Source organism: Struthio camelus, chromosome 2 (assembly GCF_040807025.1).
Source record: "Struthio camelus isolate bStrCam1 chromosome 2, bStrCam1.hap1, whole genome shotgun sequence".
In the NCBI taxonomy this organism is placed as follows: domain Eukaryota; kingdom Metazoa; phylum Chordata; class Aves; order Struthioniformes; family Struthionidae; genus Struthio; species Struthio camelus.
This window is the reverse complement of record NC_090943.1, coordinates 22530599-22557451: the sequence shown is the minus strand read 5'-3', so window position 1 is coordinate 22557451 and position 26853 is coordinate 22530599. Positions and strand designations below refer to the sequence as shown.

The window sequence follows — 26853 nt, the reverse complement described above, 5'->3', positions numbered from 1 at the left end:
TCCACTTGGGAATCCCCTGAGATTATACCCTGGGAAATGTCAACTCCAAGAGGGAGATATCGTTAAAATTATCGAACTGAAGGTTCAAAACGAGCTAATGCTTTCTGATGTAAGCGTGGGATCTGTTGAGGGTGGCAGCGGGGAGCTCGGCAGCTCAGATTCCAGAGCACAAGGGCTTCAACTTGCTGTTGCTGGAGCAAGAGATTTAAGATGTTTCTGCTGAATCCCAGCTTCCCACTCCACCTTTCTGCCAGTTCTTGCAGAAAAATCTGTGGTCCCCGAGTGCACCCATTACAGTCTCCAATTTAGCACACTGATATCCAAACTCTGTTGGTAGTTAAGCAAATATCTTGGACTGCTGCGGTGGCTGCAGCCGTGACTGCGTTCTGTTTTAAAAACTTCTTTTCAGAGATTTGTTTTATGTCTCTTCTGATGGATGAAAAAGTACCATTGAGTCATCCCTCCCCCTTTTTTTTCCTGGATCTGTAATTGGTTTGCATGTTTGCAAGCAAGCAACTTCCATGTGTACTATATAACAAGTTATTAAAAAAGACATATTCTATCACCTGTTTAGATATTTTACAGGAAAATTAAAAAGGCTTTTGTTAAATATCTCTGTTTTTAGTAAGATCTGCCTAATTCACTATCTGTTCAATTAGCCTAGGGGACAGAACCTCAATTCAGAGATTAATGTATCAAAAAAATCAAAATACTGATTTTAATGAATTGGAGTTTCTAATCTTGAATATGGAGGAGAAAGAGTGGACTACAGCTTTCTTGACCCTGTCATTGCTTTTTGCTTCATTTCAGGCTTTCAAGATGATGTTTTTCTGCAGGAAAAAATAGGAAACAATAGCACTACTATAGTGGCAAATATTCAGAGGAAACCATACATAACTAAGCAGCAATGCCTTCCCTTCTCTTCCACAGAGAAGGGAATTAAATTTGTCATTACTCTTTTAAAAGGGCATTTCACACATCTTTCTGTGACTTGGTGATTTACATGCTTATAATTTCTAAATATTACTCTCCTGCTTTGCCAGGAGGATAAGGAATTAAATTTATTAAGGGCTGATTATTAATACACTTATAATGTGTGGGCGTCTTTGAATGCTAAAAATTTTAAACATTAATGTGCAATCTTGTAAACTGCTGGAAGTTTGAGTTTATGATGGATTTTAAGGGTAATTTTGTAAAACTGTGAACTGAAAAGGTTTGCTGAGCATTTATTTTTCCCTAGATTTTCAGAAAAATTCAAATTTGACCTCTAGTTCCAATGAGTTAAATTTAGAAGAAAAATAAATTAAGTGTATTATTTTGATTGAAGAGGACATCAGCTTTTTTCATTTTTTAATAATATATAATAAAGGACTATGTAGAATTTTAAAATCTCATATGTAAGGTTTCTGTTATATACTTTTTTGTGTCACTGCCTTATGATAGAGAGTTTATTTGCATTCATTTCCTGAAAGTAAAAAAGTAATTATGAAAAAAATCAGAATTTGTGAATTGAAAGGGTGTTTGAAAAGAAAAGAAAGTATAGTATGTGTACTGCTATATTCACAAACACTTTCGTTTTTGAGTTAGATGCAGCTCTTTTAGCATCTCTATATCTTTAAGCTGTACATCAGTAATGCCTTTATCAGTATCTGCTGATAATGGAGTCAGAAACTGGTATTTTTTGACATGACGGCGCTCCAATTTATAGCTTCTGTGTAACTCTTTTTGTGAATATTGAGAATCCTCATGTCTTCTATTCTTCTGTCATTATTTCAAAAATACAGGAGATGGAAAGATGAAATAACTCTTGTCCTGACACTGAATTTGTGTATTTTCTTTCATTCAGAAGTATAATTTTAATCCAGATTTATAATCTTCTGAGTTCCCACAAGCTGCCAGTCTTTTTTGCTTCTTGGGGGAAAAAGGAACGAGGGGAGGATACCCATGAGGTGGTTTGGCCTTGTAAGCAGCATAACCAGTGTCTGATGAATTTAACAAGCTAATACTAATGGAAAATTTAAAATATTTAGCAGTAAAGGATTTATTTCAGTAATGCAGTTTTTTTTCCCCCATGATACGTTGCCACCATCTTTTCAATTTTATAGTAGAATTTTATGTGTGACTTGGATGCTGAGTGTATTTAAATTAGACAAGTACTGGTTGGTTACTCAAACACTGAAGCAGATACAGAAGCACTTCGTTCTTGTGAACCTCAGTTCTCTTTCATATCAGTTCATTCCATCATTTATGCATGAAAAAATCATTCCTCCTGCATGCGTCAAAAGTTATAGTACTCTTTCTGAAAAGTGAGCTAAGCAGGAAAACTAGAAACAATCTTATTTTTGGTGGCCATTATAATATTATTACACTTAAAATCATTCCTTAAATCTTATTGGTTCTTTATCACAGTATTATGCTAAATAATTGTCTGTATTAAACATCTATTACATTTTCAGGTTATAGGGCATCACTTTTTGACTTAAATCAATAAATGATCTATATCTGGCTTGAATGGTCATAGGACCAGGTCTTTATATATTGGAAATATTATCTTTATACTACTATAAGTATGCTACAGCAGTTCTAGAGGACTGTTAATAGGCACAGTTGTCTTTCAGAGCTATTTAATGATTCTCCCATTATTAAAAAAGTTAGTGCTAATAGGTGAAATGGACAATAGTGTATGAAAGAAAGAGGGATGCTTTGGTCAGAAAAATTGGCCGTTTTAACAGTGTTCTTTGAAATAATGTGTGACAGAATAAGCACATAAATATAGCATACTCCTTCTCAGCAGTGAAAACTTGAGACCATGGAAAAACCCTGTTGTTTAAGTTAATTCGTAAGTGTCTTTTACAAATGCCATTTTGATTAGAAACGTTCAGTTGTATATACATATTTACACACATACAGAAAAGGTCATTAGAACCTACTCAGTCTAATTAACACAATGCAATTGGATTTTGCATTCCAATTAAAAACAGAAAGTGCTAATAAATTCTGTCAAAATTCTGACTTCCACTTAAGTGGAAAGAAAATCTAATTTAAAGTTACTGCAAATCTTCAGTTATTAATTTCATGCCAAATAATTCTTTAAACATTTCTGGTGCATGTAAAGTATAATCCTGAGGGAAGAAATAATCAGCTACAATACAGAAGCAATAAACAAAGCCATGATATAAGTAATTTTAGGGAAAAGAAAGACAAAAAGAAACATGATTTTTAAATTTATTTATTTTTAAAATATGTGGACTGTTGCCCTTCCCTAAGTGGAGACATCAAAGGTAGCGTTGGGAGACTTTCACCAGCAACCTCCTCATTTCTTCACAAAAAAATTTATTATAGTAACTCCTCTTAAATAAGAAATACTGATGTGTTGCATACATCTATCCCAGTTATGTAGCTGCTTGAAGCCCAAATAGCAAGTGCTAGGTTTTTTGGGGGATATAACATTTAAGCTGTGAAAAGACCTCACTGGGATTTCATCACTTTCTCTCGTAACTAATAATTTGATTAGGGTTTAGCCTGATGGCAGACCAGGTGATGGTTACAGGTGGACGTACTCAAAGATTAGCATAGCACTTGCAAAGCAGAAGGGGGAAGCCAATGGCCTGGTGAAAAGGTGAAATTTTTTCCTGGCTGGATTAAAGAGTCAGTCTTTAGGAAAGGAGTGAAACAGGTGGGAAAGGACGGAGCCAGAGATAGAGAGGAAAAATGAGCTTGAGTTTGAACCATAGTTTTTAAAGACCTTAGGTAAGGGGCAGAGTATGTTCTCTGAGCAGCAGAGTTCTCTGCTGTGAATTCAACTGAGCCTTTCCAAAGGGCTTATCACCTGCAGGTGGACAGAGGGGGAAAAAAGACAGGAAAAGAGATACTTCTGTTTTCTTTTTTGATAAGTAGATTATGTGGAGTTTGCTAGTATTTCTATTGCCTGTTTCTTTATAAATGATTGCACCTGATGTCTGTTTTGCCTGTTGTATAAATAAATGCATGTATTTGCATATTTATAATAACTTGGCTGGTATGAAGTGTAGTCTTATGATATATGACAAATATCAAGATACTTCCTTTCTGTAGGTGTGATGTTCTGGGATATTACTACAGTGTCCTACATCTTCCTACATTTTTCCAGCGTATTCAGAGGGCCGTAGGATTTCCTTCCAGTTAGCTGTATACAGAGCTTTGGGAACTGGTGTCACTCATGTTTGGTGGAGGAAGTATCTTCCAGTGACTGTTTGCCAGATGCATATCCAGGTAGCAGCAGGGTGTCAGGGAGAGCTCTGACTCTGAAGAACCATGTGACTGAGGACCTCTGAGGAGCAAACGACCTACAGGCAAGGAAGCTATCAAAACTGTATATTGCAACAGCCTTAAATGTTGATGATGATTCTTAAGAAAGAGGCTAAAACCATTGTTTGGGAAGAACTCAGCAATTTTTTTTTTTAATTTGTTCTTATCAGAGGGTTAAAATGTCTATTTGGAAAAGGTATTTTGTTTTGTAAAGTCTCCAGCTGTTTAGATCCGTTGCTATCAGGGTTTTAAGTGCTACGCAGAATTGTTTCCAGTTAGCTATTGGCAGTTCCAAATTTGGAATAACAAGGCTTCAGTGAAGAACAAAAAGAGATATTTGAAACAGATTCTTTTGAAGCGGAGGACTCTTCATTTTATTTTCTCTTACTTTTCTTCACATTATTGATTTTATTTTCTGGTGTTGTTCCTTGCAGAGAGTGAATCTTTCCTTCGATTTTCCATTTTATGGCCATTTCCTACGTGAAATCACTGTGGCAACTGGGGGTAAGTGGCTTGCTACCCATTCACTTTGAGTAACTTGAGAAGAGGTTCTTGCGGCTATTTAAAAAATACCTTCCCCCCCCCCCCCCCCATAGATGTCAAGAGATAAACTGCAGCATTTATTTAGGAAATTTTCACAGAAAGAACATTACAAAATATCGATATGATGAAAAACCTCCAGCAGCAAAAGCTAAACTGATATGAAACCTTTTCAGCAGAAAACCTTATGGCATTAATCATTTTCTATTTAGGTATTTCCCCCAGTCATCTTTTATTTTTCTTCCTTTTGTGGCTGGAGCAGTTGCACTGGTTATGAAGATAGTGTAGAAGCCAAACGAGAGACAGAAACTCGGACAGCAGGTTATGGCTGCTTGGGAGCAGGTGGTTTATGATCTGAAGATGAGAAGCACTTGTAGCTTGTCAGTTGTAAGGCAAGTGAGGGGTAGGTTGTTACATTGGTGCAGTACAGCGTTGCCTGAGGCAGTACTGGAGGTGTTCCTCTCCTCCTTCTCTGGGGGAAATATGCAAGGTGTGAAACAACCTGAGCTCCTGGCCCTGTTACTTTGGGTGCCCACGTGGTTAGGGCCAGCCCTTCTGCTGTTGCTGTTCCTGCTGATCTCCTCCCTTAGGAACAGACCCACCATCCCTTTGAAAGAGCATGGAAGTAGGAGAAGAGACAGAGGCGGAGAGGACACCCAACAGCATCCTCTGCTCCCTAAAGATGCCAACAAGTTCATGGACTCTTAAGTGCTCCGCCTAGAGGCGTAGCAGGGCAAGGAGACAGGAGCGGGCGCTACCGTCACCAGGACCAAACCTGCCTGCTCCCCAGTCAAGAGTCTTCCTTCTCATGCTGTGAGAGGCCAGCCTAGCCAGGACGTTGGGGACAAGGGCATGGAGATCTCATGTCCTGCTGCAGCTCTCAGTGGGGGGGAGGACTAAAAGTTTGGGGGGAAACTTAGAGCCGGAATTCCAACAAGAGCAGCTGGAAGGGAGGTTGCAGTCTGTGCTGTATCAGGATCTCCGCTGTCTTGTGCTGCTTTGGTAACACAATGGAGATGGACAGATGTGAATAAAAGATGATATTAAATGGTTGATTTGCAGCCAGAATAATAAAAATCATGCAGAACTATGGGGTGTCTTCAATATCGGGATTTTTCCTTCGTCACTGATGACGTTTTGATGCTGCTGTTTGGGATGTGAAGGCTTCTGTTTTCCATTCTACTTAGCTTTTAGCTACATTTCAGTGCTTGAAAGCCAGCGCCTAATTCTGCGCTCTCCTATTAGAGGAGTTACATTTGATGTGGTGCCAAACTCAAGTGGATGAGCTCTGTGCTGTGAAAGAACAGGGTGGAATAGATCCTCTTCTTATGTAAGCCCTGAATATTTACCAGTCCTGTATAGTATTCCTACTGTAACCATGCTCCCCCATCTGCCCCCAAAAACTTGGGAGTAAAGTTAGGTCCCCAAGGGAGAGCTAGGGCTTTTGAGGACTTGTGTTTGATTGGTTTTTGTTTTATTTTTTTTGAGAGGGAAAGGATGGAAGATTACACTGAAAAATGTGAAAATGGCAGGAGGATTGTAGGGGGAGAAAGGACAATTTTTCACAAATTTTGGAGTTTTGTTAATCTTCTAATATTTTGCATCCTAGAGTAAGGTATCAGATATTGATAAACTAGAGGAGATCCGGGAGGGGATCTGAAAGTTAAATGAGGCTTTTTAAAAGATCCCTTTTAATATATCTACACAAACTTTTTGATGTTCACCTGTTAGTAATAGTAGTTTGTGAGGGAAACATACTTTTTACTTTCGGTATAGAGCATTTGGGGAATTTGTTTGTTTGTTTGTTTGTTTGTTTGTTTTTTTTTTTTTAAGCATATAGGCATACAGGACTAGCTATATTAGCTGCAGCACTCTTCTGTTGCTACTAGTGTTAATCAAACACTGAATTATGATTGTACTTTCCTTTTACTCTTCTAATGACTTGATACAACAATATTGCAGTGAATAGATCCATGGATTATTCTGTCACGCTGAATATGACTTTAGCATCTGTCCTTTTACCAAGGTCGCTGACATTAGTACAGAGTTGCTTCTGTTTTTGATGTGACATTTCCATGCTTTTGTCCTTCAAAATTAACCAATATCTTGGGAAACCAAGGTCTAGTCAATAATTGGTTTAAAAATAATATCTAGATTGAGCTCAGTAACTGTAAGTCATCCTGTCGATACATTCTTCTGAAACTTTGAGACTTACAAGCACCAGGAAAAGGTATATTTGTGTCATAACTCTCAGACAGATCTTCTGCTTCGGCTATATTTGCAAATTTTGTTACTGTAAGTCACTGGTGGTGCAGTGTGATACAAATGATAAAGGCAGGTTCCAGGTGTTTTTTAATAAACTGTAGAACCATGCCATATAGTATTCAACATCTTACAATGGTATTTCTATTATTAGAGATCTGAAAGTCCTCCAGAGGTTATTCTGAAATAAAAAGAATGACAAAGTTAATGTGTGCAGGAATTCCACGTGACAGATGTCCACTTCCTGGAGAGCAGGACGTGATTAATTACGTTAATGACAGCACTACAAACTGTTTTTACCTCCCAGTCATGAATTAAATAGTCGTCTTAAGAGGAGAGTTGAGAACAATGGCACATTAAATCCGTATCACAGTAAAAATGTCTATGCCCTGCCTGCCCAGTGGCATTCTTCATGTAGGCTGCTCTGTGGCACAGTAGTGTTTCACAGTTACTTAAGATGATTTTGAAACTGCCAGGGTATAAAGTTAAACTTTTTTCCGTTTAATATTTATTTCCACTTCCAAATGGTTTTGCTGAGATGACTTTGCTTGACTAAGGAAAGGAAGAACATGGAATGAAAATGACTAGTTTGAGGGCTTCATTTGCAACTGTCCTGAGCTTGTATTTCGACAAGGCTATTTAATTCATAAGTAGGAGGTAAGACAGCTTATAATATTGTTATTAGCAAAATTAAGCAATTTGTGGTTCTATGGGAAATGGGCATCTGTCTCCCAGGATTCCTGCAGAGACTGTTTTTAAAACAACCTCTGGAGAGCTCTCAAGGCTTTAAAAATAGCAGATAACACAGGAAAAAGCTGAGTTTTGTTTCCTGTGAAGCTTTCCACAGTTTGTGCTTTACAGGCCACAAGTTTAGATATTTCCATAATAAACCGTGCAAACTGCGTTAGATTTTTGTAGTGTGGCAAATGTCGGGGAGCTGAGCTCAAGAAACATCTTTTGTTCCCAGTCACTGACACCCACTGACAGAGCGTGGGGGCTGTGGGGCTGGGAAAAATCCTGTGCTCTGTCCTGCAGCGCAGTGGGCAGCAATGCCGTCCTTTTCACATGAATCTGCTCCACATCCTGCTCAACATGGGGCAACACACAGCTGTTCATGCTTGTTTGTATTAATTTTCCACATTCACGGTAGTAACTCCCTTTTATTTGTTCTCTGTGTGGCTTATTTTGCTGTTTAGCATCTACGTTTTCTAGTGCAAGCCTTGTATCAGGCACTATAAATTTTTTAGGAAACTTTTTTTTTTTTTTCCTTTTGTGCCATCTCTCTTCAGCTGAGCATTTCTCTATGGTGTTGCTGTGCCTGTAGCAGCGTTGCAGAGGAGGGTAGTAGCTAACCCAGAATGTTATGGATTTTCACTAAGCCTTATATTTATTGCCAGGGATAAATAAAGGTTTTAACTTTCTTTTTCTGAATTTCTCCTGATGGTTTGGATAATTGGAGGGCTTGAGGGCTCTTAAAGTAGTTTCAATCTCTGTTCTTTCCCTGGAGTGCGAAAATATTATTTTATGTATCCTGCAAGTCAAGGACATGTGATAGAACGAGACTGCTTAAGAGCATAAAGCATACTTGACCTTCATCTTTATCTATGGACACTTGTAAACAACAAAAAAGACAGCAAATAAAAAGGTTGTGCTGTGTTATCATATACTGGGCAAATAATATTTTGGTCATAGAACTTTTTCTAGAATTATGCTATCAAGGAAATAGATGAACACTTCTTTATAAAAGAATACATTAGCTCTGTCAGATTGTATTGGAAAGTGCATGGGCTACACTTCTTGTATTTTACTAGGGAATTCTTCCAGGTATCTTTAACTCTTATTTTCCAAATGTCTATATTTTGCAACAGATAGCATATCTAGAAATCAAGGCTAGCGGATTATTCAAACTGAGAAATTCATGGAAGATCCTTCAAATCCTTCAAATGGCTAAAAAGAATATATAAAGTAATGCAAGCAAATGACAGATAGTAGTAGAGCAAAAGGAGAGTAGAATTTTGGAAGATTCCAGTTTTTGGATTTAGGCCAAACCTGATAGGAGATAGGAAACTTCCTTGGTGGACAAACTATCCCATATTTGCCTGCTTGCGTTTTCTTCTGAAGCATCCAATCCTGGATGGTGTCAGAGAAAGGAATCTGAAGGGGATTGGACTGTATAGCTCAGCCCCATGTGGTAGTGCCTGTATTCTTCAAAAACAGTAGCAAAAACCTATTGATGTAATCTGAAAACTGAGCATGTAAATTATTTTCCATTTCAATAGCAGTCATATTTTTAACACATTGGAATGCAGTGTGAACTCACTTCAGTTCAGTATGTGCTTATTTGATATAGTGGTTTCTGCTGTTTGTGGTTTGTGCCTTTTGAATGATGAGTTCAGCAATATTCCTGATGATATGTGCTTGATTATAAGTTTACCATCTAGGCTGATTTTAATGGACTTATGTTTTCTTCCTGAATTCATCCATGGACAGTCAAGACTGAGATATTTTTTAGTCAGAGTTGAATTTCAGACAGCTTATTATTTTATGAATCATATCAGTGCTAAACACTACTTTAAGAATTTAGAAAAAACATCTTCAAGCATATTCTTTCATGTGACCTTGGAAAAATTAATACTTAGCTTTCTCAGCATTTTGTCTTTGTACCAAAAATGCACTTAATTTCATGTGGAAGTGGCATCTACAAATGTAGTAGAGTTCTGGCACTCATTTTTAGAAAAATGGGAAATAATGGTAAAATACATGATTGTACAACTTTAGAAGCATATATCCATATAAAAAGGGTAAAAGCGTCAAGTTAAGTAGGTTATGCATGAAGAGTACTCATACGACTGGTGTATTGTTGTTATATGCCATATAATCTAATGTCTACTCTAAGAATGTTTGGGAGATGCTTTATCTTTTAATTGTTACTGTTCTTCTTGTAGCTGTCTTTCCCATATCGAGTGTCTGTAACAGCAGCTCCTGCAGTTAGCACTGAACACACTAGTAGGCTTTTTAGCAGTAGCAGTACCATCTAAATGTAACTAATAAACTTCTATTGTATAAAAAAATAGTTACTGTAAAGGTTGGTCAATCCAAGGATAAAATCTAATACCACACTTTGGGAATCTAAGCCATAGCGTTTTCAAACCAGCAGATGCACTTGTGAAGTAATGTGGGGAGGGGAAGGAGGCAAGGGGGATAGGAGATGTAAAAACCCAGACTTCTTGATTCTCCGAAGCTACATCTGCTCATCAGGGTATTATAGAGGGCTAATAAGGCAGAAAAATTTGAGAATGTGTTCAAAATGAGGCTGCCTAAGACATTAGGGATGGAACTGGAATCAAATTGAAGTCGGGCACTGGAAGCTTCTTGCTGGACCCACACCCGTTTTCTAGGCTGCAGAGTAGAGGTCCATGAGTTAGATTCGTACAGCTTCTGCAGGCTCTTGCTACAGCCCGTCTCTTCCATACGGGAGTGGTAATGGAATATGAACTCCATCCCTATAGGTCTGGTAACTTATGGCAAGATTTCAGAAGACTTTATGGAGGAACCTGCAGTAGGAAACTCTGCTTGCGAAACCAGCAACACAGCACTGTTGGCATGAGCCCTGATATAACGACCAGAATGAAGCTCTTTGCCCACCCAACCACTGTTAGCCTGTTTCTCCAGGCCCCAATCTTTGTAACTCCATTCAAATCACAGACTCCAGGACACTTACACTCTCTGCCCACTGTCTATTCACGGACGCTAAGATGAGACTTCTCCTATCCTTTGTCCTCTCATGGTGGTGTAGCAGGAAGCACGGCAGTAGTAGAAACTGCGGTGAAAGCATACAAAAGGTGTTTAGAATATGAACAAAGTATATGAGCAGGCGAAAAATGAAACAAAAGTCTTCCTCGAAGTAGATTTGCAAAACTTGGAGTTAGTTTGGGGCTGCTTCCTACTAGAAACACCTGTGAAGTATATACTGGAAATAACTTTTCCTTATTTGACAGTTTACTTCCTTTTAGGTTTTTTTTTTGGGGGGGGGGGGGGGAGGAGGAAGGGGGGAGCAGAGCAGCATCTGGAAGCTTCAGAACAGATTAGAGCCTCCTGCCAGGTCAATATGAACTTTGATTTAGCTAGTCTTTCAGGAGCTGTTGGTTAAAAAGAAACCCATGTGTATATCCCCTAAAAATACTTCTTTTTTTTTTTTTAATTATTATTTAACTATCAGCCTGGGTTCCATAGTAGTTTTTGTTAAGGTTTTCAAAGCCTGTTTCTATTAAATTTTCTTTACCTCCGAGTGACTTTTATAGTTTGATCCAGACAATTCTGTCATAACTAGCGTTTTTTGATACCGAAGCTGTTTCTTTTGCTCCATCCACCATGTTTTATTCCTAAAGCCAGTGACCGTTTTGCAAAAGAGAAGTCAATGCAAGTACTAGCATGCAGGTTATGACTATGCTTGACATGTTTTTCTAGCAAATTCATTTCAATTAACTATGATATCATTACTGAAATGAAATCTTCTGAACTGGAAGAAAAATACTACTCAAGCATTAGCCCCTAAAATGTGGGAGTGATTCCTTTCAGCAAACCAAAAATAGCAAAATAGGTCTGTGAGGGAAATCTTGAAGTCTCTGGTTAATTTTTTACTCTGTCTTAACTTGGGCAAATCACTACTGATTTCCAAGCTCAAAGAAAGAGACCTAGGTCTGAATCTAGAAGAGAAATAGATGTAGATGCAGTTGCAGGCTGAAGCTTAGAGTGCTCAGGGAGCTCAGTGTACAGATGCCAGCTAGATGGACTGTACTTAGAGAATACAGTCTAAGGAGAGGAATAGCGAATGCTGAAGACTGGAGTGCAGGATGAGTGAGCAGATGGAGTCACAGTGAGGTATGAGTGAGCAGATGGAGTCACAGTGAGGTATTAAGGAACCAGAAGCCGAGTGAGGGGAATGAGCTGAAATAATTTTATACACTGAAAGCTAGACGTGATTTCAATTGATAGGGGACACTGGACAGGAGCGAGAAGCTATTACAGTTCTGGTAAAGTTAGATGTAAAGCTAGAGGGAACAAAACTGCAGGAGAAACAAGTGGAAGAAGAAATCAAATTGGAGGTCACTGCTATTAGGATAAGTAATTGCCTTTTAACAGAGCAGCAATTTCAGTAGCAGCTCCCAGTGGGGAAGCCATCATACCCGCTGTCTCTAGGAGCACAGGTGAATGGTGCAGGAGACAACAGTATAGGTGTGAATGAAAAGACAAAGCCTCAATCTTGCACTGTTTTGGTGCTCTCTGTACTCTATCAGGCAGGTTATTATGTTGGAAATCAGGAGGTTTCTGCAGGTATGGAAACAAAATAAAGAGAAATCAGTGTAGAGCTAACACTTGTGGCAGGCTTCTATCCCCAGCAAATAAGCATGAAAAAGAGCACATTTAGTAATTAGTTACACTAGGAAAAACCACAGGATTTTAAGGGGATGTATTATAAATTGAACAAGGTAGGAGCAGCCACATAATATGGGATAAGCAAAGTTTGCTGTCTACTTCAGCAGCCTCTGAACATGTCAGTAACAGCCAGGACTCTCTCTATAAAATCAATCTGTAAGATGCATCTTGTTATCTTTATAAGTATAACTTCTAAAATTTACACCCTCTAGAAGTTTAAAAAAAAAAAAGAGAGAGAGAGAGAGAGGAAAAAAAAAATATTTGTTGAAGGAAAGCAAAAGGACAGAGTTGACATGATTATTGCTTCAAGAAAGCTTAACTGAGTCACAGTGGGTTGATCACAGGTAGTTCCAGAAGGGACATTTGAATGAAAGTGCAGAGTCTGAAATAACTGCCATGAGCTATAGAGGCGGGCATTGCCTGTAGACAAATTTACAAGCAGAACAAATAGCTTACATACAAGGGGTACAATTCATCTAACTATGCAGAAACCTATATCTGTTTGTCTGCCAAGGCTCATGTATAGGCAGTAGAGATGTAATCAGTATGTTCAGTAAAGTCTGTGGATATTTAAGGCAGACATTTGACACAGGTCGGGTGAATTGCATCCTGCGAGTGTTTAATTCTATGTCAATGTATATCACTACAAAGAGAACCTGGAGGTGATCAGCTCAGATCTAGGTGTTTAAATTTTTAGATTTATAAAGCTGGGTAAGTTGAATATTGAGAGAATTTACCAACTAGTTTGAAGAAGGCTCCAGAATCGTCCACCTAGCGCACGCATAGCACATGCACAAATACAAAACATGAAAAAATGAAACACGAAGAAGAACTCAAAGTTGTCATGAAGAAAAAACTCACCCAGAATGCTTTGTATTGATAGCCTTATATAAGAACTGCAACAAGGAACTGCTGTTAGAAAACTCATAAGCGTTAAATCATCCAAAAGATAGCATCTAAAATGGCATCGTATAGGCATTGACTCATAGCACTAAGAATTAGAGGTTAGGTGGTTTGAAACAGAACCAAGAATGCCAACAACGACAAGCATCGGCTAAATACAACCAAGAATATTAGAGTGCTGGTGAGTATATATGGGCAGTACAGCAACAGGAACCGATACAATTGAGCAAGAGATTTTGAAGCAAAGCAAGGATGGGCCCTTAAAAAGCAAGCCATGTATCACCTCGTTGTTGTAGCTGACTGCTCTGAGATCTGGAAACTAGACAGTCTGTCAGACACAGACACAGCAACCAACGGAGACAGAGCAGCGACGTGCTTCAGGAGTCCAGCAGGCTATTCCAGCTAGAGATTCTTGGGATGGTGACTCCCAGTCTTCTTGCAGGGAAGTTCTGGCATTTACTTGAGAATGAGGATTCAGCCATATGTTGCCATGCTAAAGCTGGAGAAAGCAGTTAAATTTGTAAAGACCGTAGTAAGAGAAGCTGCTGAAAACAAAGATCACTCTTCATAAATCCTCTTTCAATGGAGGAACGTTCCTGCTCAAGAATTATGTGAAATAATTCTTATGATGCATGCTGCTTGAGCACTCCTACCACCATTAGTAATGCAATGAATACCAAACAAAGAAATAAAAAGGAATCCTAATATGAAATCCCACTTAGGATTTATATTTGGATATACCAAATAAAAAGTTGGGAATTCTTTAAAACTGAAGTCATGAACTCTTGGTATGATCATGATATTTCGTAAGGATAGATGATGAGCTTAAAAATTATTTGTACTTATTGAAGAGGTAGGTCTTTGTGTATGTAAAATGACACTGCATAGCCTTTCATCAAAATTATTCCTGTCCCCTGCTCATTCAAGATGAAATCATAGTCATCGAAGACAGTGAAATAAATTTTCTCCTGAAACCTGACATTATCAAAATTCATGCTGAGGAGTAATTGTGAGGTACCAAAGCGCCGTTTCTAAACGCTGACTAGTCAGGACGACTGAGTCAAAGTTGTCTTTTATTCTCACATGAAAGAATCATACTTTTTCCATTATCAAACTGTTTACAAGCGTGCATATAACTTGGGGGGAAAGTAACAAAGAGGAAAAAATCTTACAAACTAAAAAGAGAAAACCCCAGCAAGTTAAGAGTTAGCTGCTTAAGACTTTCAAGTTCAATGCAAAGATAACGTGTTATGAAGATCTTTATGGGCACTGGGCGTGTTAACACTATAACAGGGTTATAGTGTTCATGTTTCATTGTTCTGTTTTAAAAACAGCGTGAGGGATATTTTGAAAATAATTTCCAAACTGGAGAGAGTTTTAATGTAATTTTGCGTCACGTTTTTGCAGTACTTTACTTTCAGTAAAAGAGGACAGTACTTTCAGTAAAAGAGGACAATCTGCTGCTTGGAAAGGCATAAGGCCTGAATGTTGCACCCTCTGAGCGCTATCATTTTGTATGGGCACACAGAGCAATACCTCTGAGTAGGAGAGAAATCTCTTCACCTGGCTAGTGGTGCCATGTGAAGAGAAGGGTTCACGGGGCTAGGATCTGAGATGGGAAAGTGTGAGAGTGGTTTTGAATTTGCAGCCTGGAATAAGCCTATGCTTTTCGAACTATGCTGTACTGGAGATTCCAGTCCTTAGCAGAGAATGAGGAGTGCATGCATTTTCCCGGCATCTTTCATAAATTCACTTTCTTAAACTTTCTCTCAAAACTAATGAATAGGTGGAATGAATTTTGCCTGGCTCACCGTACTAGAATATTTAGACTATGACTGTAGTGAGTGGAGTATCTCATTGGAGACCGTCAGAAATCTTAGTTCAGGCTTTTCTGATCATTCTTGCTGCTCTGGACCCTCCAGTGCAAAAGGCAGCAGGAGGTGGCTCATTGTTTAATGAAGGGCTATTTGATAACACCAATTAGTGGATGGTCAATAGCTGTTAAATGGCAAAGGTGATATAAAACTGAGTGAATCACAGTGTTTCTAGCCAAAATCACTTACTCAGCCTACCCTGTGTTTATTGTAGAGAATTACACTCATCATCACCAGTGGGCAGCTCACCGTACAGGGCTGGCTGTTGACTGGCAAATTTCGGGTCATATAGTTCCCTTCTATTTACCTCCTCTCATCCTGTCTGTTTCCTACATCTATCACAGCAGAACTGATGCATGACTCTTCTCTCTGTAAAGCTTCCTTTGTCTGTCATACCTCACTCAAGGGTCCCTTCTGGAACTACCTTTCCTTTTACTGAAAGAACATGACCCTTCTATCGGTTTTCCCCTGAAACTCTTATTTCGTCATGCCTTCAGTCAGCAAACTCCTGCAGCTCTTTCTGTTCCTGCCTTTATGCTTTATCCTTACAAATTGGATCCGAAACACTTAGGGCAAAGATAATGACCAGCTGTGAAAAAAATCCATGTGCCTTTACATCACTCGCATCTTGATACAGAAAAGCACTGGCCAACCTTGAGTTTTAGGTTTATAGGCAGGGGCACTGAAGCTGTAACAGGACAGAATGAGCAAATTCGAATTTGTCTATAAAGTTCTTCATAGAATAAGAAAACATGTAACTATTTAGTGCATTTGCCTGCATGTGGTGCCAGGAAAGCACTTAAATAATTTTGCAGATCAGACAATTCCTATGTAATAATAAATTAAATGGTTTAATGTGAGGGCAAACACCCCTCAGGATAGCCAGCAGCTACATCACAGAACACTGGGAAGTTATTAGGAATAGGCTGTGTCTAAGAGTGATCCGTAGCTTTTTACCGTGGAATTTTATAGTAGGCATATGTCTTATGTTCTGTCTTTCTAGTAGTGTTACAAAGTTTCAATAATAGTGCTTTTACACTGTAGTGAATATCTTGAACACTTGACTTTTTCTGAAGTCTTTGTTTCTGTATGTCCTACAAAATATAATGCTTATTTGCTTTCCTGCACGTTTATAAGTTCAAAAGTTTTCTGCCTTCATACCAACTGACTTTGTAATAACGACTATGTATATCCAGTCTCAAATAGGATTTTATGTTGCTTTGTTTTGTCTTTCGTATCACATCACGCTTTTAGCTGCTGTTCTCAGCACAAACAGAATAATTGAACTCTGCAAACCCAAACTGAAAAGTTATTTACTGAGAAAAACAAAAAGTCATTTCCAACTAAAATCAGGCAACTGGAAGCCAGTGAGAACAATGTTGGATACGTTTAGTGTCTAATTAAAAGATGCAATTCCTAATAAGGACTGGAAAATAGGTCTTTTGTGGCCATAATATGATATTATATAATAATGATGTATTGCTTTAGAAGTTATGGACCCAATGAAATGTGCTCAGCCATAAACCTTCCAAGATCCATAAAAACATGTTTATAAATTCTGGATAATACTTTCATAGGTTTGTTTCATGAAGGCAAAATAAAAAAATATGCGGATAGTTTGTTACCGAGGGTTTTGGGTTTTTTTGAAGTATTTTAAAGCATAGAGCATTCAGAGACCCCCTCCGGCCAGGAAGCATGTTGAAAATTCAGTTCATGATTAGTATTAATTGTTACACATAAGGGCTACTGTAAATGGCAGCACTTCTTTTAGGAAGTGAGGTCTTATTATTTTGAATGCTGTCCAAATATAATTAATGATTGTCCGTCTCCAAAAGTTATGTCTAGCTTTCACAACAGCACTGCTCCCCATCCTCTTGAGGAAGATTTCTTTCGAATGAGTTAAATTCTTAATGAAATTGAAATTGATTTAAAGGAAAAAGGCAAAGGGCTATTAAAAGGATTTTAGTCAGCTGCTCCCGTGTGACTCATAGTCAAGGCTCTTTCCTTTTGTTTTTAAGGGGAACTTGTAGGCCTCAAATCAGGCTTCTGTAAACACAGAATTAAAACTTCAGATGTGAAATTGTGTACCTGAGGCAGTTGTACTGCTGATTGGTACCATGTACCGTTGCTGATTGTTCCTAGCCACCAGAGAACATGTGGTTAGGATATCCCAGGATATCATAATCTGCACATGTAACTATGTCATAAATGTGTGTTTTTAATCCTAAAACACATTAAGAAATCCATGTTCTTCCTTGTATTTCTGGTGAAGTCTACAGACCCCGGCACTGACTGTTCATTTGGCTTCCCTAAGAAATAACTGTTAAAATAGCTGATCACAGAAACTATACTGCCAGTGAAGGGGATTGTAAAGTTCCTCATGTTGCCACAGGATATTTTCCTAATTGCCTATATTTCATATCAGGGCAACTCCTAAGCAGTTCATGGTAGCTGCTTTTGCTAAAACCCATCCTGTTATTTAAGGTAGCATTGATAGCTGCACTTGCTGCTCTTCTCAAATAGGTGAGTGCATTTAGAATTTGTAGCAGAGCAACAGAAATACTGACCCTAGCATTTAAACAGGTCAAGGTCTGTTTTTTTCCCCGAGACATTTAAGTGAGAAGTGTTAGGTGGAAGAAGAGGAGAATAATTTGGGCAAGGCTTTTGCATGGGTACAGATCAAATGCCTTCAGCTCTCTTAGGAGAGGTTACTAGCACAGGAGATGGCTTGAGCTTGGAAACAGCTAAGCAATTATGCTATCTCATCTTTGTAACTTAATCTAATACCTCTGCATTGCATTGTGTTAGCTAAAACATCTCTTAACAGGATGCAGCATTATGTGGTATAGCTGTGCTTGTAAGGTTCTGATGCACAAAAAACTGCTGAAAAGCCACCATCCAAAGAACAGGCACTTTTGGCAACATGGCAAAATCCTCAGAGAATTTGCAGTCTTGTATTTAATCAATACAGGAAAAGAATTATAAGAAAATGAGAAATTTAAAGCCTTGAAACAATGCCCGATTTTCCAACTCAGAATGTCTCAGAAAAGACATTTTCCCTTTTTTCAGTTCAAGCCTACTAATTCCTTGTGCCACTGGCAATACGTTCAAAGTAATTTTAGCAGGTGACAGTAGGTTTAGCTTCCAACTGCATTAGTGAGCGTAGGGGTTTTGGTTGTTGTGCATTAAGCAGCTTCTTGTTATCTAAAAGAAAAGTTTGGAAGCTTATGCAGGCTTAATTAAAATCAATGAAGGATTTAAAAGCAAATACAGAAATTACTGCAGGAGAAATATAATTAACAAAATGAATTGCATCCTAAAATTGTTCCAGAGCAGCCCACAGGGACCTGATGCCAGTTATCACTGATGAGGAAGTAGGAAATCTCTTGTGGGACCTGAAGGAAGGCAGCAACAAAAAGGCCTGGAACATCCCACTGATAGCAAAGCCTCATATTAAGAAGATGCTATTTAATCACATAGTTTTACATGTTACCAGCAGCATTACTAAAATATAAATATAATTTCTCTTTTTTCTTGTTATTAAGAGTACCTTCTTTGTTGTATCCAAAGCTTCTGATTACCCGTAATTTCCATTTCCTATCTGTGTTTCTGAAGAAAGACTGCTAGAGAGAATGAAAAGCAGGTGAATCAAGCCATGTAAGCCTGTTTATGTTTATTACTGCAGCTAAAATATTCTGATTTCTCTGTATGGGATCTGTCAATGTCAGAGGAAATGTCTGTACCCATAATTTCGTTAGCATCCCTAAAAGACAGTATTAGGAATACAGATTTTCTTAATATCTCAGCTGTGCAGCAGTGCAGATGTAATGACTGTCCGCCTCTGACTTTCGGTGGATTTTAAGAAGAGCAAATGCTGCTACATGTTTTGCGTTCTCAACAGTTCAAAAACAGAATACATACAACTGTTGTCTGAGTCACATTATGAAAAATCATTTGTCTGTTGCCAACTTCTTCATTTTAATATCTTTCCTTCCTTGGCAACAACCTTGTCTCAAGCCAGTCCTTGCTAAATTCATTACCCTTGCAAATTGCTCACATTGATAGCAGTCTGTTTTTTGAAACCAAGGCCATTGAAATAAACAGGTTCCCATGGATCTCTATCAGTTTTGAACTGAGACCTAAGTTTCGTCACTCATTTCCCACTCCTCCTTACAATTTTGGCCTTGACTCCATTCACATCCTTTCCTCTTTCCTTCTATTAGTGATGCTGGGTTTGACTGACATCCCCAGTCCTCAGGCTTTTTCCCACTATGTTTATGCTTGCTCCTGAGGAGAAACTTCCAAATGTGAGCAGTAGAAAAGGACCCTACATGACTAAATAATAATTTGCTTTTCAAAAAGTTTTAGGGGAGAATTCATCAGAGTTTTTTTCCTTGGTAGGTCTTGAAATGATAATTTTCTAAAGAAGCATTGATTTAATGATAACGTTTTGAAAAATTGGAGGAAGAGAAAATAAGGGGTTTGTTGTTGCTTTTACTAGACGTTTGCCTCAAAACTGGACATTTGTTTTAATGCATTTTCATCCCACTTATTTTGAAGAGCTTCTTTCATGCCTTTGTCGGTTCTGATTCTTTTTAATGTCCCAGAATATTGCAGTTAGTATTCTGGTCAGGGCTTTTATTTTAGAACTACTACCACTAACCCTTATTTTAGTAGTTGTTTTACCTATTGTTATGTGTGCTGCTGTGATTGTTAGATTCAAATATGCAGGACAAAACGCACATGATCCAGTCGCTTAAGGTCTGTCTTCTAGACCAGTGGGGTTTTGAAGGTAGAGGGCTCCCTTTTTGTTTCTTTTGCCTCGCTGTGATTCTCAGGCTCTTGTTTCAGTTAGGAAAAGCAGCTTTTAGCCCTATTTTTCTAGTGTGTCTCCAGGAAGTGATAGAGTAGCCAGAATATCTGGCATGCAGGTAGTACTTTGCCTCACTAGGCAGTTCCGATCTCAGCTCTGGAAAAGTAAGAGATAAATAGACAAGGGGGTAGGGCCATCAGTGCAAATACTGTATCTCCGTCAAGTATCAGCTGGGTGCAAAGCTTGCCGTGTGTTGCCAGAGATGATATTGGCATAACTTAGCAGGCAGGATCTGCCCTGCACTTCCTGCTGGAAGTATTCTAGCTTCACCCATTACCGTACTACAAAACCTGTTCAAGCTGCAGCCTATAACTCTCAGTCTTTAACCAGCCTGAAGAAGAAAACCAAACCTTGTAAAACTGCGTCATGACCCTTGATGCCTAGGGCCACTTACCTTGAAAAATCCTTCTGTAGCTATTTCCTCAAGTAGGAATAGTGGCTGCTGCTTTCACGCTCCTGCTCGAGGCAACCTGGTACATCTGAGAGCAGGTGGAGTCAAGAGGCTCTTGAATGGAACTTAAATGGTGACTGTTTTAAAGATTTTCAAGCAACTTAATTGGCTCACTAAAAATAAGTATGGGATTATACTATTGTTTCTTCAAAGAAAGAAATGCTTATTAATTTGAGAGTTTAATAATTTAAGTGGGCTAGCTACATAATTGTTAAGATCTGAGCTGAGTGACAGTAGATGTGTGGTTTCATGTATCTCAACATGAAGTTACACTGAAGCCAAATAAAATCAGGTGTTTTGGCAATGGCTTTATAGTGCAATAAAAATCAATTTCTGTAAGCCCATTCTTTTTTTATTGCAGTTTATGTTCTGCTTTTATTCCTTGCCTTGAGTGGGGGAGACATGAAACATAAAGGAATAAAAATATCTATGGAATGTCGACTAAGATTCTTAAATTCCATCTCTTCCAGGTATTTGATCCTATAGAGTAAAATAAAGAGTAGTTTTCTATGAAGTGTGAGGCATTAATTCATATCCATGCATTTCATTTTCAGAATTTCTGTCCCTTGATTTCTCCCTGTTTCACAGATGCATTACAAACAGTACTTGAAAGGCAAAACTGTGTTTGTTACCCTTTGGCCCATATTTATTTCCTAGGAGTTATTCTGTAAGCCATTATATTTGTAGGCTTTTGGACTTTCTTAATGATCAGAGCAACCATAATGTGAACTGCACACCTGCTTCTGTGTCTGAGTAATGCATTCGCACCTGAAGCTACTGCCTCTGTTTCATTTCCTTCAGTTGGGCAGCTTGGAGCTCTACCTTGTTTTGTTAAGTGTCAGTATGGGGTTAGGTCAGAAATGATATGACTTTTCTCAGACATTAAAATATACCTCCATGCTTTCAGGGGGAAAAAAAGTCTTCAGGCCTTCTTTGAAAGAAATTGTGTTCTTATAGATTCTATTAAATTTCTGACTTCTTTTAATTAGTATAGTAATGTGGAAAAGAATCTGTCCTTTACTTGGGAGGAGACATGCTTGCACTGCCCATCAGCGGCCTGCCAACAGCCTATGTAGATGCCCGGAAATCTCTCCTTAAGGAGAACTTCTGAGTTTTTACAAATATTTTGTTCATGCTTCTGCACTTCTAATCTTTAATAAATATGACTATTTTATTTCCTAATTCCAATTTCCAGTATAAATGTGGGTTTCTCATCATGCAGAGATAGTAAAGTTGGGCCATCAGCTGTGAAAATGTTCATAAAATAACTTTCGGCATTACTTCATATGTATTCACTCAAGATATAGTGAAAAATGTTGATGGAGCAGCTCAAGGACCCTGGTCCTTCTCAGCAGAGAGAGTGCTTTAGAATCTGGCCTTAGCTCTCCAACTGCAAAATGCATTTAATCTAATATTTATAAATAAATTTTGCATCTGGTTCCATCGTGGCAGCAGGGGAAGGGACATAGGCCTTTCCCAGACGTACTGGTGGCTTCACCCTGCATGAATATAATTCAAAAATTGCCTCTCCAGTGCCATAGGCGTCTTAAAGGAATGGCTGGGGCTATTTCATTGTTTCAAAAATGCTGATTTCACTGCTAGGTACAGGTTTGGCAGGGTTTGGGGTTGTTTTGTTTTTTTTTCCTATTCTCACTGTCATTTATTGAGAAAAACACAGTGCTGCTGGAAACTGAAATGGAGCACAGATAACACCTATCCAAAAATGTACATCTTACAACATGGGCACTGAGGCATTATAGCAATATAGTTATCAATTATTCCAGTGGGTCCAGTTATATTTTATCCCAACTGGAAAAGACTAAAGATTACTGCAATGTGCATTTATTGTGGTAAATGATATATTTGCATTGCTGTGAAATATAAAGGTATAAAAATATCTGTGGAGTACTCTTTATCCATAAAAAATATATATTTTAAAATCCATGTGCTGGCCTATTTCTAGTCTGGAGATGGTTTCATGGATATATTTTGTTGACAGAAAACTATTTAACAGATTTCTGCCACATATTCTTATCCTTATTAAAACTAAGGAGATGGGAAGGATCATAGTTTTCATGAATCTCATGTGGCATGTTGTTTTCCTTTCGTGTGCATTGAAAGTACTTATCTTTCAGGAATAAATGCAGTACTATCTAGACAGAATCAACAAGATTCACAAATATTTCTGAAGTTGAAATGTAGTTATTGTGAAGTAAGACTCTGTTTGCGTTTTTTCCTCACTCTTAGTTATTCTGGCAGTCAGCATAGATATTAAAGGTTAACTCCACTCACAGAAGCAATTTGAACTTATTAAATATTTGAAAACTAAATAAAGGCACCCTCAGCAACGCGTTTTCCTTATTCAACGTTTTCTATCAAGATGTCTGTAGCTAGTACAGCTACGTATTTATTTATTTTTTGCCTTTTAGTCATAAGACAAGAATGCCAGAATCAAGTCAGTTTTCTGTCTATTGAAGATTTCCTTTGTATGACCGGTGGTTGGATATACTGTGATCAATATGAATAATCATTTCAATTTTCTTTTCGTCAGAGGGTACAATATGTGGCTTTTAGCGGGGAGCATGCTGACTTCTCATTTGACTGCTCTTCAACACTGTTATAGCGTTGTCCTCAGCAGTCATTTGTCTTCCCTGGACATGTCATAAGCCAAACTATTTCAGGAGCAGCAAACATCACAGGATTAGTAGGCAGCTCGCCAGTGCATTTTCACCAGTGCATAATTGTCTGATGTGCACATTAATTGTACTGTAACCAAACGGCAGTTTGGTAGGAGAGTAATGATTGTGATGTGCCAATTAAGCTACACTTTTTGATAGTGTGACAAATAACTTGATCAACTGAGTACGTTAATGTAGAATTGGGACAGTGTGGAAAAAGATGCTGTTTAGCAAGCGGTCGGCTGTCCTTTCAGCCAGAAGGCACTGAGAGTGTATTTACTGGAGAGCCATGTGGAACAGGTGGTCTCCAAAGATAACAATGAACCTGGACTCAGAGGCGCTTCAGTCAAAAGGAAATGTAAGGAGTAGGGGAAGGGAGAGTTCATTTCGAATGGTTTTACAGAGATCTTGTCAGCTCATCATTGTTTTCTGTGGCAGCTTAACGCCCCTATTAATATTTTGACTGAAAATAATCCAACTTCACTCCTCTGATAAGCTTGGCAGTCTATTTTGGGACTGCCTTTCTTCCTTTCTTTAAATTAATGTGCCTAGCTTCCACACAACTGTAGCTGTCGGCTTGCCAATACTATGATTTCAAGTCATAGATCAAGAGGTCAGTCAAAAGACAAAAAAATTCTGTCCTCAGGATGTTTCTGCATGTGTAAATATTATAATACAGTCTTTGGTCTCGTATTTTGATGTAATGGGATGAGTCCTGGCATGAGAGAAATCGCACAACTGGCAGTTCTGCATGGTGGGTCTGCCAGTTCCTCACGTTTGGGGCATAGTGTGCTCCACTCGTTGCTGTCTGCACTGCTGCATCCCAGGGAGAGTGCGAGCCAGCACAAAAACTCCAGCTAGCACATTTCTCATACTTTGGCAGCAAGAAAATGGAGATGCTGTCACACTTCATATAGCTGATGACTATAGGGTCTATTGTAGCATGAAAAGTCTTCTTGACCTTAACATGGCACCTCATTTTTGGTCATCCTTTTATAAGGAGAGAGGCAAAAGCTGACTCCGCCAATTAGTGTGTGTCCAGTCAAAGATACGGGAATTTCTGTACTCAGCACTGTATTGAAATGTGGCCTTATGTGGTCCCAGTATGATTGCAAATCCACAATTCTTTTATTGGAGTAATTTCTTGCCAAGGGTGGGGGGGGGGGGTGTAATCTAGCCATTTGTGAGAGTGTGTGGTAATGCATGTGATCATATATACTTATATATGTATCTATTTGTATGGCATCAGGATTATGTAAAATGTGAATTACTGGTGTAAATTACTGTAAAGACTTTCAGTGCCATATGTATCTATTTGTATGGCATCAGGATTATGTAAAATGTGAATTACTGGTGTAAATTACTATAAAGACTTTCAGTGCCATGGTAGGCAACAGTAAAAATCCATCTTTAAGAGGCTGAGAATTGTTGATATGTGACTAGACAAAAATAAGGGGTCATGTTACAAGACTGCTGCATGCTGTTAAACTAGGATGAAATGTTCTGAGTTTTGTTTTGAAATATTATTTTCTTTCCATTCCTTTTCCAATGATAATATTGAATTTTAGTTGTGATTGTACTTCTGATTGTGTTCTTGGATGATTTCTCCTGGAAACTTTCTTCTGCATGATCCTGGCAGTTTAGCAATTTATGCTATCTGCGAGTAGGAGCAAAGGGCATTGACGTAGCTTTTCAAAAACTGTTTTTTCTCTCTGTTAATTTTAATATGCCATGGTTATCCCATGCTTGTACTTTCAATCTATTCGTTTTTTTACAATACACAACAATAGACTTTAATTTCAGACAAATATGGAATTAATGAATACATTCTGTTCTTAATCCTATTTTAATCAATTCCAGTTATACCTAGTCTTTTCATCGTGTTGACTGTGTCAGAGCTTCAATTTCTCTCCTCTCTTTTTGTCTGTAGTCACTTCATTGTCTTCTCACTATTACTTTGGCTTCTGTATATTGTTTTATTCAACAGTGCTCCCATTCCGCTGTCCATTTCTGCCTGTATTTCAGCACATTCTTGGGCTTTAAATCAGTGTCTGAGACAGAACCAGCCAGCTGGAAGCTCAACATTTACCTTCTCAAAATCCATAGGAGATTTGTTATTGACTTCAGCAGGAGTGGGATCAATCTGTGATGATGTTTAGCCTCATCTTCCTATTGTGTCTTGTCATCAACTAAGATTGAAAGCTATTTGATGGCAGAGCAGGTCTTTTTATGCTTATACTGAGCCTCACAGAAAAGACTGAACCAGATGATTATGGACTCTATGCAGATCAGTCATATAAATAATCATAGAAACATTGCATACTTGAGATTGAAAAGGACGTTTGGATGTCACCTTATCCAACTTTGTGCTCAAGGGAGGGGGCTCATAAATCAGTGTTGCCTGAAATATTTATTCCTTCACTGCATTTAAAATATATAAAAGGGAGAAATATGGATATTTAAATCAATATGAAAGTTACAATAAAATGTGGAATTAGATAGTAAACTTTACTTAAGCATTTCCAATAAGATTAGGGAGGTGGAACTGCAGAATACACTTGAGAAGACAGGGACCAAGAAAAACTCACAAGAAGAAACTCACTAATGCACTGATAGAAGAAAATGAATTTTAAAACGCAAAGTGAGCAAACTGCAGGCTTGCCTGTAGATATCCTTGTTTCATAAATATTCATCTGACCTTTGGGCTCTGCTGCAGTCAAAGGTAAAAGCCCTTGTAGGCTCAGTGAAGCAAGGCAGATCACAGTCATGGGACACAAGGACCCATTACATTTTTGTTGCTGTTTGTTCCGCTAAATTTCTTTAAGATTATGGCAACTTCTTTAACCGCTAGAGTCATCTCCATGTTAGTAGCCTAATGTACTATTGTTATCTTAATCAGTTATTCTGCGACCCTTGGATAAAATTACAGAGCTGAGGGTGGCTCTGGCATTATAAAGCTGTTTTCATGAACAGAGGATTTTTGGGGTGATTTGTCTTGTTTTTAAAAAGGAACAAGATGAACTATTTCCATTTATATTGAGCGTGTGTTGACTGGTCCTTACCATGGAAAGAATTAAAGCCTGACTGCTTCACTGATTGACTTCATTTAAAAAAAAAAAAGGCAGCACTACACAAAACATTTTTCTTTTCACCTGCTCAAGAAAATGAGTGAATTGAAAGCACTGGCCTAAAAAGCCATTTTGTGTCACGACACCTATAAGCAGGTTCCAGCTGAGCGACTTCACAATAATAAACCTGAGGAGGAAACAAATAAAAGGTTGCCTCTATGTAATGAGTGAGTGGAGAAACTGTAGGGAGACATTGAGTGGAAGAATCTCATTATAACAGCTGATTGATATCCATGGAAACCTTCTCAACCTTGTGAAACCATAAACAGCCGTAAGAAAAATTACTGACTAGGACACAGTGCATTGTTGTCAGTTAACTGGATGATTAAAATGAAGGAGCCTTTAGATTTGGCCCCTCCCCTAAACCCCTCAACATAATAAGCACAGAGTATTTATGAATTTGTAAGGCAGTGTACACTTT

At 38.3% G+C, this 26853-nt stretch overlaps 1 protein-coding gene across 3 annotated transcripts in view; it reads left to right on the top strand.

Annotated features, from left to right (window-relative positions):
• The window catches only part of PLXDC2 (plexin domain containing 2), a 276014-nt gene that overhangs the window by 149716 nt on the left and 99445 nt on the right, over positions 1 to 26853 (top strand). For all 3 annotated transcript variants that reach the window (XM_068934616.1, XM_068934615.1, XM_068934617.1), the window contains one exon: positions 4722 to 4791. In XM_068934616.1, coding sequence (XP_068790717.1) covers positions 4722 to 4791 — 70 coding nt within the window. The remainder of the gene's footprint in view (positions 1 to 4721; positions 4792 to 26853) is intronic.